The 13,878-nt window shown below is 33.7% G+C and overlaps 1 protein-coding gene across 1 annotated transcript in view; it reads left to right on the top strand.

Moving 5' to 3' along the window:
• ADGRV1 (adhesion G protein-coupled receptor V1) overlaps window positions 1–13,878 on the top strand; it is a 303,011-nt gene that overhangs the window by 153,124 nt on the left and 136,009 nt on the right. The window contains exons 64-72 of the mRNA XM_070935769.1: window positions 1,092–1,324; window positions 2,165–2,313; window positions 4,613–4,814; window positions 5,518–5,737; window positions 7,195–7,434; window positions 7,776–7,925; window positions 8,589–9,062; window positions 9,723–9,866; window positions 10,454–10,625. Of these exons, the coding sequence (XP_070791870.1) occupies window positions 1,092–1,324; window positions 2,165–2,313; window positions 4,613–4,814; window positions 5,518–5,737; window positions 7,195–7,434; window positions 7,776–7,925; window positions 8,589–9,062; window positions 9,723–9,866; window positions 10,454–10,625 (1,984 nt within the window). The remainder of the gene's footprint in view (window positions 1–1,091; window positions 1,325–2,164; window positions 2,314–4,612; window positions 4,815–5,517; window positions 5,738–7,194; window positions 7,435–7,775; window positions 7,926–8,588; window positions 9,063–9,722; window positions 9,867–10,453; window positions 10,626–13,878) is intronic.

The raw sequence follows: 13,878 nt of genomic DNA, 5'->3' as shown, positions 1-13,878 counted from the left end.
CTATTATTTTAAAGTTCTAGTCTTTCAAAATGAAAAAAGGGGAAAATAAGAGTAAAACTAATGTTCTACTATTAGTTTGATACAAAAAATAAACCTAACTCAAGAAAATAGATGACTATGTATAGCTCACTGAGTTGAATATTGATTTATTGCCTAATATAAACCCCAATGAAATTACATAAAAGCTTCCAAAGATATCAATAAAGAGCTGAATTTTCAGTACCCAAAATACCCAAAAGATTTAATGATACCCAATTTCACATTTTAATTGCATTGTTAATTGTATCTTTTATTGTTTTATGAATTCTTGTTTAATTGATGATTTTATTAGCAATTTTGGTAGTGTATTAAATAGATATGTCTTAACAGATTTTCCTGGTTAGTGACTCTAAATTGTTGTTTTTAATTAGGTTGTGTTTTTATAATATTATGAGAAGTTTCTAAATACAAATTGTCTCTGACATTTTGATATTTATATATTATTTTGAATGGTTCTTATATATGGTAGCTTGTTGAAAAATACACTGCAAGATAATAAGTTGTTGTTATTATTTTCTTTGTAAGGGTGAGAAAGGTTATGCAGTTGCTTAGCACACCATCTAGTGTTCAAAACTGTCCTAATACTCAACTTATTTTCAGACCCCAATTTCACCCAAAGTTATTGATGTTGGAATTAAATTTATGAAAGTTGAAATCATTCCTTATTTGGAATCAATTTCAAATCATTGCATAATATGAATACATAAAATATGTACTATTATATCACTTGCAACTTTGCAATGTGCATATCTTCTATTGGCTGAAGGTAATCAATGTTTATAACACACTATAAGAGTTTTACTTTAGATCAAAGAACAATAAACTGCAACAGTCCAAATGGTATGTTTTTCTACTCTACTAGAAAATGGATATCAGAGTTAAATTATGTTAGTAGAATTCAATAACATACATTTTTTAAATGCTTTTCCTGAAGGGGCTTGGACTAGAATCCTTGTGGTCCCATCTAACTCTAGAATTCTTTGATTCTGTGCTTTACCTTTAGAGAAATCATGAAGGTTCATTTCATCTTAGAACAAAATTGTCTCCAACAGGCAAACGTCACAGTTATCCGTTCTCATGGATTTTACAAGCAAATTCACCTTTTGTATAAGATGTTGAATGGTACTGCAGTGGAAGGCTCAGATTTTGGTGTGACTTCAGAAGAGCTTATTTTCAAACCCACTGAAACTGTTAAAACTATTTATGTTGAAATCTATGACGATGATCTTCCAGAAGGTCCTGAGGATTTTTCAATAGTAATTACAAAAGTAGAATTACTGGGAAGGTAAAAAAACAAAAGCCATCTTATAGAACAATATTGACCAGAGTCATTAAATATAAAATACTGTGTAGAAAATCTTGGTATCATAGTTGATTTTGTGATCAAGATCTAAAGTAAAATTGAATTTAACATGGATGTATGTTATCTTATATTTCCCCTGCAAACCAGAAATGTAAAACCAGGTTCATTCTAGTAGTAATAACTTGTAATTTGGTGCTATTGCTGAGTCAGTTACAGGTACTCCTCAGGTTATGATAGTAATGGGGACCAGCATTTCCACTACTAAGTGATGTCATAAAGTGTTATACCATGTGACCACATCGCTTAGCAACACCAATCCCAGTATTCCCATTGCCACTGTAACTGTGACTATATGAGTTAGTAGGAAGAGATGGGACTTCCAGGCAAGCAAGTTGGCAGGTTAGAGATGCAGGTTGGAACTATATGAGAAGGGAAGCGCTTCAGGTGAATGCTAGGGAACGCAGATGGGGATTGGGGCTGTGGGTAGGTACTTGGGAGTGTGACATGGTTGGTGGGTGCTAGGAAGTGCAGGTAGGTGCTGCAGGCGGGGGTGGGTGCCACAGGTGGGCATAGGTATCATAGAGGGTTCCACAGGTGTGGGTGTGCTATGGGCAAGCAGAGTGTGGCAGCAGTAGAGGGCGGTTGTAAATGGCTGGCCTGAATGTTGATCACATAACTGCAGGAGCTCTGCAATGGCCGGAACTTCAAGAAGCATTAAATTCATTTCTTCAGCCCCATCATAATGAGTGAATAAGAGCATATAGGGACATGAATGTACTGCCTTATTTATTTATTATTTTTCTCTTCATATACTTTTGCAAGTGGTTTTGATTTTACAATAAAAGAAAATGGATTGCAAATTGACCAGCCACCTGAGATAGGAAATGTTTCAGTAATGAGAATCATTATATCAAAAAATGACAATGCAGAAGGCATCATTGAATTTGATCCCTCTTACGCAAGTCTTGAAGGTATGATAGTTCCTACTGCATTATTTCATTTATTTATTTTATTTTAAAACATTTCAGGATCCAGCAAGAAAAACATTCTTCCCCTGGCTAAAAAATACTAACCACTTTCTGCCTTTTCTTTTGTTTTGGTTAGCTTTTAAACAAAAACAACAATAAAATTGGCTTTTCTTTTTTTTTTCTTTTTGCATTTTGATCCATGAACACAAATTGAATAAAAGAAAAAAAGTATGAAGTAAAGGAAACAAACCGCAAAGAAAAAAAATAAAGTGAGAAAAGGTATAGTGGATGGAAAATAAAAATAATCAGTAAATAAACAGAATTCACTATTTCCAGCAGAGACCCTTCCAGTGAAGATGGCCAACTGACCAGTCCAGAATGCTCCTTCCAGACCAAAGTATTTTCAATTTACAAATAAGCAAGCTCAGTTCCCTAAATTTATATAATTCCTGGGTTAGAGAGAATCCCTGAATCACCCCACAAGATCACCATTCCATACAGCAGTGGTTTGCAAGGAAATTCTGAAGCAGTGCTCTGAAGTAAGTGGGTGAGCTGTCCATAAAGGTGGGGCTGCAATTACTTTGTTGTTTAAAAAACAATTCCCATAAAATATAACATTCCTTATTTCATGAATTAAATGAGTATTTAAGATTTATTGAGCATATAAAATCAGACTCATATCATCTTGAGAAATAATTCTAAATCACTGCAGACCATTATTTATCATTATTATCATTAAAACAAATGCATGTGAACTTTAAAAAAACCCGACAAAAAGTACTAAAAACAATCAACTAAATAACAATATTAAATTATCCCATTGTACTTAGTGAGTGATTACATGAAATTATTAATAAATATTCAAATTGTTTCTGGTTAGTATGGTATTTAAATCAAATATTATCCCTTAGTAAACATATTACATTGTTGCTTTTCAGAGGTGGGTTTCAGCAGGTTCTGACCAGTTCTGGAAAACCAGTAGCGGAAACTTGTAGTAGTTCGGAGAACTGGTAGTAAAAATTCTGACTGGCCCCGCCCCCATCTATTCTCTGCCTCCCAAGTCCCAGCTGATCGGGAGGAAATGGCGATTTCGCAGTATCCTCCCCCAGAGTGGGGTTTTACAGTATCCTTCCTCTGCCACACCCACCAAGCCATGCCACATCCACCAAGCCAAACTCACAGAACTGGTAGTAAAAATTTTTGAAATCCACCACTGCTGCTGTTGGTTTCCCAGTCTGTTATTGTAGGTAAAGTGTCTCTTTTATAATGTGAGCCAAATTTATGCTTTCGGCAATCGTATATTTTAATAAAATTGTAATATATTTTATTTATTGTCTTGGAAAAATTTCTACTAGAAAAAACATCAAGTTTAAATTCAAGCTTTGTTGTTAAATGTTTTTGAATAATGCTTTCTAGTACTTCTGAATGTGTTTACATGACTACTAAGTGAAATATAATGTTCTTTCTGTATCACATTTCCAACTTTTATTTCTATATGTTTTATTCCTTTTCATACTAGTGCATTATAGAGGGATAATTGGCAAGCAGACAGTCAGGAACAGGGAGAGAGGAGGGAGGGAGGGAGGGAGGAAGGAAGGAAGGAAGGAAGGAAGGAAGGAAGGAAGGAAGGAAGGAAGGAAGGAAGCTCCAATTTTCAATGCTTCCTGGCAATTTCCCACAGGAAACTCAGTGGGGAGCCAGAATTAATAATATTAACCTGTTTCTGTATGACTAGATTTTCTGGCCAGTTTGGGCTTTTGTTCTAAGTTCTACATTTCTAGTTCTACATTTTCCATTTTCTGAACTAATAGATATATTACATAGTTTTTGTCTTTCTTTACTGTGGACCTGCCTGTAAATAAGGCAGTCCTTCTGAGCACAGAATCTGGCAAAGGAAGCAATAGGCCTAAATATATCCATGTAATGTATGGGACGGGGGTGGGGGGGGAGCCTTCATATACAATTCAATATACTTAAGAACATTGGTTCATATATGCTACACATATAAAACAAGCTGAAGTTATCAGATTTCAAGGATAAATATAATTTCCATAATTATAATTGTATCCCAGTGATTATATTTGTAGACAACTTTTGACACAGGCTAAACATCTAATTTTATGAACTTGAGTGAATAACAGGGCATTTATGTACAATTTATATAATTGTGGCTTTTTATACAGCTATAATTTTGCGCTCTTTTAAAACGAAACTTCCTGGCTCTTAGAAGCTTACTTAAAAGTTTAGAGGCTTATACCCGAGTAAGACCTTGTAATGCATCCTGTGTTTTGTTTTGTTTCAGTGGAAGAAGATGTTGGTTGGATAATGATTCCAGTATATCGAAGGTTGGGCAGTTATGGTTTTGTGACAGCGGATTTCATATCTAGAAGTATTTCAGCTCTTCCTGATGGGATTGATTATATTATTACAAATAATTCAGTCATTTTTCATCATGGCCAAATACAGAGTTTTATAAGCATTTTAATCATAAATGATGAAGAAAGGTAAAGCTCTTTTTTTTTTTTCATTCACTACCCTACAATTATTCAAGAATTACATTTCGCAGTCAGTGGCATCCATAACCAAATCAAAAAAACTTGATAGACAACATTGGTCGCATTATTATGTATAAGAGCTATGGTGGCTCAGTGATTAGATTACAGTAATGCAGGCTGACTCACTGCTCACTCCAGGAATTCTATTCTGAACAGCTCAAGGTTGACTCAGCCTTCCATCCTTCTGAGGTCAGTAAAATGAGGACCCAATTGTTGGGGGCAATATGCTGACTATGTAAACAGCTTAGAGAGGACTATAAAGTACTATGAAGCAGTATATAAGTCTAAGTCTAAGTGCTATTGCTATTGCTATAAATACAGTTAATTAGAGTGGCCATAAAACTACAAAACAAAAGATTGTTTTATTAAAAAAATAAATTTAAATCATATGGCATTTCATTGCTTACCTTATTTTTCCAGGACAGATGTTTAAATTACAATGTCTACATATTTTTTCTAGAAGAATTAGTGGTGCTATTATCAATTACTTCTTTTTGTCCTAATCTACAACTTTAAATACTTCATGTATAATAATAATACTAGATTTTTATGAATATGAGCTGTAAAATTACTGGATGTTATATTTCAGTGATATATGGGGTAGTTGTAACTCTGATGACAAAGTGTGTTTCATTCTTTGGTTTCTGATTAGAGAAAATGCTGAGCAGTTTGAAATCCAGCTAAGAGGTGCCAGTGGGGGAGCGGTTCTGGGACTTCACCTGGTAACCCAAATAACTATTGCTAAGAGCGACTCTCCACATGGGATTGTCCGCTTCCTCAATGAAAGCCAAATCATTCTTCCCAACCCTAATGTTTTATTAACACTGTCCTTGGTACTTGAAAGAGCTGGAGAATTGATAGGAGAGTCTCAGGTATGTCTATTCTCTCTTTCTGTTTGTTTCCTTCTCTTAACTCCTCTGCCTTTAATTAATTAATTAATTAATTAATTAATTAATTAGTGTTTATTTAATTTTTTAAAAAACTGTTTTTAAAAACATTTTCCAGTTCAGATACAGAAAGGAATTGGTTCTGCTGATCGTTGCTTACCTTTATATGGGTTCAAGGACAACCTGTAGCTCTAAATGGACTAAGAATAATTTAACCTCCAATTTTATTATACACGTGTGTTACCCATGGCAAAGAACCTTGTGATATTTTTAATTTCTCAAACATTAACAAAGTATGTTAATAATAAATAGACTGAAATATATGCTAATATGTGCTAATATATGCTTAGAAAGGAAAGAGATGAAAGTAAGTTCAATTTGATAAGATTTCACTCTCCATCCAAGCTCTAAATTATTATTACTATTTAATATTTATTTATATCTCACTTTTATTATTTACTAAATTCATAGGTCTATTGTAATGCTGCTTCCTTACATTGCTTAAATGTTAATAATTTTGGAAATGTGTAATCTTATAGAAAAATGTATGCATGGAGGAATGAACTGTATTTTAATTGATTTTGTATGTATAGATAAATTGTTGAATTTTTCTATTCTGATTGTTTTAGTTTATGACCAGTGAATACATTTGCTTCTTTGTATTTGATTTATGTAGCTAGTTTCACTAAAGAGTACCAAGTTACAAATATAGATTTTTATGTAAACTCATGCTTCAGATAGGTCAACGTGTCTTGATTCTACCTATAATATATCCCACCCATTCATGCAGCAATTTTATAGGGGCCAGCAAAATTTCTTGACCTGAAAATGTTTGCCTAAAGTCTAACATAGAGAAATGCAGTTTTAAATGAATGTTTGTGGATTTCAGGCATACTTAGCAGGAACATATTTAAAATATCAGTTATTCTTCATTTTATGTCCTATTGCAAGATGGATGACAATTCTTGTTTTTATACAGAAGGGCCTTATATAACTTTATGGCTTGTAATGATTTATCTTGTAAAAGAGAATCAGTTCCTTTCCTCCAAACATTATGCTTTTAACCAGAATTTGCCTGAGACAATTATTCTCTTCACTTTTATGAAGGTTATTTTTTATTTTGCTTCTCTTTTAAAAATTGCTGATTGGTAGATTTTGATATAATTTTACACATATACATATATTGTGTTTCAGTTTTGGCAATATAGGTGGCTCATCAGTTAATTAATTAAAATATAAATAAATGAGTTCATTTCTATAATCTAAAGACGGTTAACCATTTAGCAGATTAAGTGAGCAAATGGACACACTTTCTCTGGGAATACCTACAAAAGGTATTCTTCATATTGCACATTGACTAATATGTACTAAGAATATTTTTTTTATGCTGTAGCTTTTTTAAGTTATCAATAATGCTTTCTTAAAATATATGTCATCTGCAGATTAATTGGGACATTTTAGGACCTAATTCAGAGGTAATTTTACCTCCTCTGAATAGTGACATCAGTGACCCAGTAAATGGATCGTTTTATTTTGCGGAAGCAGAGGGTGGCTTGCGACATATCATCTTGAAAATTTACCCTCATGAAGAAGTTGAAGTTCAAGAGACCTTCATTATAAGGTTGCGTGCTATGAGGGGAGAAACAAAACTAGATCCCAAGGCTGCCAATATATCAGTAAAAGTAAATGATTTTATTAATAATAATAGTAGTACTCTTTTGAGGCTTTACTGTTATTTCTTCTATTTCTTTATTATTCTTTACAGCATCTTTTTATTAATACTACAACATATAATCATAAATGAGGAGGTTATATCTTTTTTCATATAAGAAAATAGTTTTGAAAATTTTGAGCTTTTTTAACACGGGGCACAAGAGTCTAAAGGTCATTGAACTTATAATAATGAGCACCATTACAGCACACCATTTAAAAAGAAAACATATAATTAAAGTACTTGAATGTTCTGTGTACTGTATCACTAATTAGGAAACCCAAGTGTAACCATTACTTTTTCTTAACCTAGATTTTAAAGTTTGGTGATCCCAATGGGATAGTACAGTTTGTTCCTGAATCCTTATCTCCAAAGATTTTTGAGGAACCATCAGCATCTGAAGGTCCACTGAATATTGTGCTTTCCATAAAGCGAATTCAAGGAATTATGGGGAATATCACGGTATTTGACTTTGGTACTTAGTTGTTTGTCCAATATAATTTAATTACGAGTGAAGAATTAAATCAATGGGAGATAGAGATAGATAAATAATAGATTACAGATAGATAGATAAATAGACAGACAGACAGACAGTCAAGTCAGTATGATGTAATGGTTAGGAGAAGGGACCAGTTAGTCCCTGTCCTAGATTTGGAATAAATCAGTCCATTTGGATCAAAGAGTTATACTGAAATAGATTAATTTGAGATATTTTTATAGAATAAGTAGGTAGATACATAGGTGGTAGGAAGTAGAAAAATACATTTATATAGAGAGTGGATATCTGTTTACCTATGAACATACAATATATGCAAGCATATGACATAGAGAAAATGAATATGGTAGGCCATCTATGTTAGATTTCTGAACTTAATGAATATTTTGTTTTTAAATATTTTTTTTCTAGTAAAATGTTTTCAAAGGGATGTTTGTATGAACAACAAAATTTAAGAATTAATAATGATGTGAGGATTTCAGAGGAACTTAAAATATGCTTGTTTGTTCTGAGGATATTGTTTTCAAATTGTAAAGTCTGTTACATCTAAACTATATAAAATTTCATTTCATTGGGACTTGAATATATTGACCAAAGCTTCTTTGTTTCTTTTAATTTAATTGTTATAGATTTACTGGAAATTAAGTAGTGATTCTGATACTACAAATGATTTTATAACTATGAGAGGTTCTGTTGTGATTCCTGATCTACAAAGGACTTCGAACCTTGTGATTTCCTTGTTGCCTGATGATGTTCCTGAAATAGATGAGCATTATGAGGTGCAGCTTACTTCAGTGGAAGGAGGAGCTGATTTGGATCAGGAGAAAAGCATTTCTAGATTCATGGTGGTTGCAAATGATGACCCATATGGAGTATTTGCCTTATATGGTGAAAAACAGTCAGTACTAGTAAAGAAAGATCTCAGCCGGCATATCCAGATTAATATTTCTCGGCATGCAGGGACTTTTGCAGATGTAATTGTAGAGTACCAAATTTCATCTTTCAATGAAGAAAAAGTAATCATACCAGCCAACAGAATGGGAAAGCTACACATTAAAGCAGGCTCCAGTTATGGATTAAAAACAGTGCCAATATACACCCAGGTCTGTTATTTCCCTCCCCACTGAAAGATCCTTTTAAGTCATGACTGTAGTGTTTTGTAATCAAAAATAGTATTTTATGACCTATATTTTTATTAAGTCTTAGTTTTAATTTAGAAAAGCAGAAGATTCCTATTTTAAGATACATGAAGGAAAATGCACAGTTCCTGCACATGCCAGGTTCTTGGGAAGCCACTTTTTGATGTTGAAAGATGTATCTCAAAACTATTATCCACAGTCCCTAACAGTCATGTATATCAAAGAATGTGGCTAGGTTGCATTTCCTTAGCCTGTCTAGGTAATAAAGCTTAAACAAGATCATAACAGGTGACACTCTGCATATTCGAATGCTCACAATGATAACAAAAACAAAAGCTGTGTATTTCAAAATAATGTGTTATAATAATATGGTGCAAAAAATATGACATGGTACTTATAGATTCTAAATAAATAATTTTGATAAAGTTAAAATTTGGTAGCCTTAATTTGCTGGTATTTTTCATTACTGTTGCTAATGTTGCTTTCTATTAACTTCGGGGGAAAACTTGTAAAATTACATGTCTAAATAAGTCTTGCTTGAATAAAGCATTTTAACGTCTTATTTGAATGCTAATCTGTAGATGTAATTTTTAATTACTATGTTTTGTGATTATAAATTTCTAGGTATTTATTTCCCTTGACATGAATTTGACCCTGGAACTGATCAATGTAACGTTAGTTAATATTAGTGCCAATATTGCGCCTAAAATATTAGAGACAGCCAGGTTGGTCTCTTTTCCAATTCCCAAAGAAGCTGCCAATTCTCAGGTAACTAGATTTATAGTTTCTAACAACTTAACAACCAGTGGAACACATTTTAATTTATTAGACTTAACTGGCTGCCAGATGTTGAAAGACCTGAATAAATTATTTGTACCGTATTATAAAATCTTGATAATTTTTTTTTATTTTGTTTTTTTATTTCTCACTACATATTTAGGGGCAATCACATTCATGTATTTTTTTGCATCACCATTTTTCTCTCTTTGCAATTTGACAGTGGTGGGAGGAAAATCTGGTCATTCCTGGCTTGCAAATATCAAGCTTCAGGTTATTTTAACTAGGTATTATAAAAAAGTCATATATTATATTTCATTTCCAATTGTCATTTGTTTTATAGTTGATATATATTTGCTGGTGAATTAAAACAAATATATGTAGTACATTTAAAATGAAACTTAAAATTTCAAAATATAATTTATTGCACAAACAATGCAATATTTCTATTTCTTGAAATATTTCTATTACCGATAGCAGCAGTATCCCATATACAATTATTCAGTGCACATGCCTATAATTTTAGTTTGGTTAAGCTGTTGCCATAATTTCTAACAAAAACAGTATTTTCTTTATAGGTTGCCTTTGATTCTATTATCTTGCGACTTATCAATATTACAGCAGGAACAACTCAAGCTCTTATAACTCGTAAAGGAATATATGGCCCCATTGTAGTATCTTGGAATTCTGGATATCCACTGGGGCTTATTCCACTGTACCTTCACCAAGGCAGTACTATACCAGCCTCTGGTGAGTGCCATCATTTTGCTAGTCTTGCGGACAGTAGGACAGTTCAAACACTTTGATAACAAAGAGAGGAATAAAGAGAGAGAGAGAGAGAGAGAGAAAAGAAGTATGCTCAAGATTCAAGGGAATCATTTTACCATGAACTCTTTTCGTACCTACAATTGTTTTGTTTTAATAAAAAAAAATGTAACCTCCCCCCCCCCCCTTGATTATTCCCTATCTGAATTTGGTTCATCGCTCTCTTTTCTTAACCCTTTTTTCCCTTAGGAAAGTAGATAGTTAATTTTTATATCCAGGGCATACTTCACTGTACCTTAACATAACTTGATGTTGTGTAAAATTTATGATTTCTGGGATGTATACAGTGTAACTGTCTTTAACCTTTCCTTTTAATCTGCTGCTCAACAATGAGCAAACCTGCATGATGAATCAGCGTTAAAGGGTCTTTTCTATTTTGGTGCCTGTAGCATATTTTTGAATATAAAAGATAACAAAATACAAAGACCTGCAAATAGGGCAAATGTGTCAAAAGAAAGCAAAGGCAGTACCAATAGTAACAGATGCCTTGGGTGCAATCCCAAAACAATAGAGCAATAGAGCACTTGGACACCATTGGCATTGACAAATTCACCATCAGTCAATTAATAAAGTTTTGTTTTTAAAAAAAGAAAAAAGAAAAAGGCAGCTTTAGTCAAAATAGCTTACATATTGCAACAATACCTCTAATACCCAGAGCTGTGGAGTCGGGAGATAAATGTTCCAACTCCGACTCCGACTCCGACTCCTCAGTTTTTTGTACTTCCGACTCCGACTCCGACTCCCCGACTCCGACTCCTCTGTATTAATATGCGAATGTATTTTATACATTCCTTGAAGGAAAGAAAGGCAACATACATGTCATTACCACAGGACTACTGGCTGGGAAGCCAACAGTCTACTGTATTGAACAGTTTAAGCAAAAGACAAACACAATGAAAACAACAAAGTTTTATTAATTTTTTTTTATTAATTTAATTAATCAAGTTGCTGGATAGTAGCAGCAGGCATAAACATCAGGAACAGGAACTTTACCAGTTCAAAAATACAAACCACATTATTTGGTTGTTTTAGAACAAAAACAAAGCTTATCTATATGAACCAAAAACAAAATCTGTAAAACCTAGAAATGGTTTATATTAATCTTGAAATGTAGTTATAGGCTTAGCAAATGCAAATCAATTCAATGTAGAGTTCTAAGGAAGAGAATTGCCTCTGCCAGATCCTCTTTCATAGAGGCTCTTAAGTCAGACTTTATTATTTTTAGGGCTGAAAATAATCTTTCGACACTGACTTGGGTGGGTGGCATTGCAGTAACTATTCTGGCCACATCACTAACGATCTCTGGATAAACAAGGATGGCTTCTTCAACAGTAAGTTTTGATGAGCGATCATACTTTTCAACTTCTTTTAGTGCTTTATAAAACTCCTGTTGGAATTTTTTTATTTGGACATTTACTGGTTCTGTAACGCTTATGCGACGTCGCTTTCCTTTAGCAACTTCCATTTTGACTAAGAAGGAATCAAAGTCTAATTCTTCGTTTGAAGAAGATGATTCTGAGTTACCACTATTGCTTAAAAGAACTCCATCCTCCTGTGGAGGTATTTCAGGTCGTAATCCCTTCATGCGAACTGCTACATCATAGAGGGCCTTTTTCCCAGTAGCAATCTGTTTACTGTTCAATAAAAGTCGGCTCATTGGGTCGACATAAATAGCCGCTAACAAGATTTCATTTTCCAGCAAAAGACTCTCTCTTTTCATCATTGAAGATGCAATGCCCTCAGCTATTAACCCTCCATTTTTGTTCAGGCGATATAACAGGCTCTTCCATTCCAAGAGGAATTTACCCGGGGTTAGATCATCACATTGCAACCTCTTGGTGACAGTGAAGGGGTGAGAAAGAAGGTTCTCCAGCTCTTTTGTTTGTGTCCACTGGCTTGCAGTTAATGCAAGATTTTCATTGTCCATTTCTTCTATGAAGTCTTTAAGTTCAAGCAAACGCTTCACCATTAAATAAGTGCTTCCCCAGCGAGTTGTTTGATCCAAAATGGCTCCTTTTCCTGGACGTCTTTTCAAAATTGCATCTGTTTTTGGGGCCCTGGCTGCAACAGTTACTTGCCGTAATTTGCCAATTAATGTAGCTGCATGGCGATCTTTTAATCCATCTCTTATGGCAAGTTGCAGTGTATGAACAGCACATCGCATATGATGAATAGTAGCAAGCTTCAATGCTTCTTCAACAAAGTTGTCTAAAAAAATGTCAGCATTCTCTTCAGTTTCTAAACTTTCTCTAATACTTGCAGAGCTGTCTTCCTCTAAGTCTAATATCTGTTTGATACCTTCTTCATCTGCCTTCATCTTCTCAATTGTGCTCAACATGTTAGAAGCGTTATCTGTCACAACACATAAAATCTGTTCCTTTTTAATTTCAAAATCTTCTAGAACACCCTCCACTAACTTCTGAAGGTAATCACTGGTGTGATGTGCCTGAGTGTCCTTTACTCCACAAATCTAACATTAATAGCGAAATAATTGACTCTGTGACGTGTGCATGCATCCATTTTAAGGAAGACAAAACGTCCTTTCATAACTTTCTGTAGTTCTTCCTTTTTACATTTGGCCTCCTCAATTATAAGTTTCCTTATACTTTCTCTTTCCAGAGAAACACCAAGTTTTTTTGCCATTTCTCCATTTAGGCCTAAAAAGGCTGTCTGTGAAAAGAAGGATAGTGGTACACTATTCTTTACTACCATTTCAATAATGTGGTGTTTGAATTTTTCTGGTGTCATCCTTATGGTAACTTTGTCAGATATAAAGAATTTTCTTATTTGTGATTGTTCTCCAGTAGATTTCTGAACGTTTTTTGTCACAGAAGTAGATGCAATGTTTTCATTGCTATCTTTCTCATTCACGGCTTCTAACACTTTGGGATGAAAACGCTGTAAGTGTCTTTTCAAATTTGATGCTCTTGTAGGTGCATTTTTATCAGGCCCACTGAAACTGCTAATTTTTGCATCACATTGTTTTTCACCATCATCATCTTTTCTAATACATTGGCACACGTAATGTTTTCCATCACTTGATAATGCAAAGTGCTCATAAACAGTAGACTTTGTTGTGTTTGTTGTTAGCAGTCTTTTTGCCATTGTTTAGGATGCCTCTTTCCCTAAAATATAAAATATGTTATACTAACTGGCATATAATTAGATTTTTAATATC

The sequence above is a fragment of the Pituophis catenifer genome, unplaced genomic scaffold, assembly GCF_029215685.1.
Source record: "Pituophis catenifer annectens isolate HBS135680 unplaced genomic scaffold, rPitCat1.0.hap2 SCAF_2, whole genome shotgun sequence".
NCBI classification, from domain to species: domain Eukaryota; kingdom Metazoa; phylum Chordata; class Lepidosauria; order Squamata; family Colubridae; genus Pituophis; species Pituophis catenifer.
The sequence above is the reverse complement of the archived record's forward strand: the minus strand, read 5'-3'. Positions and strand labels throughout refer to the sequence as shown.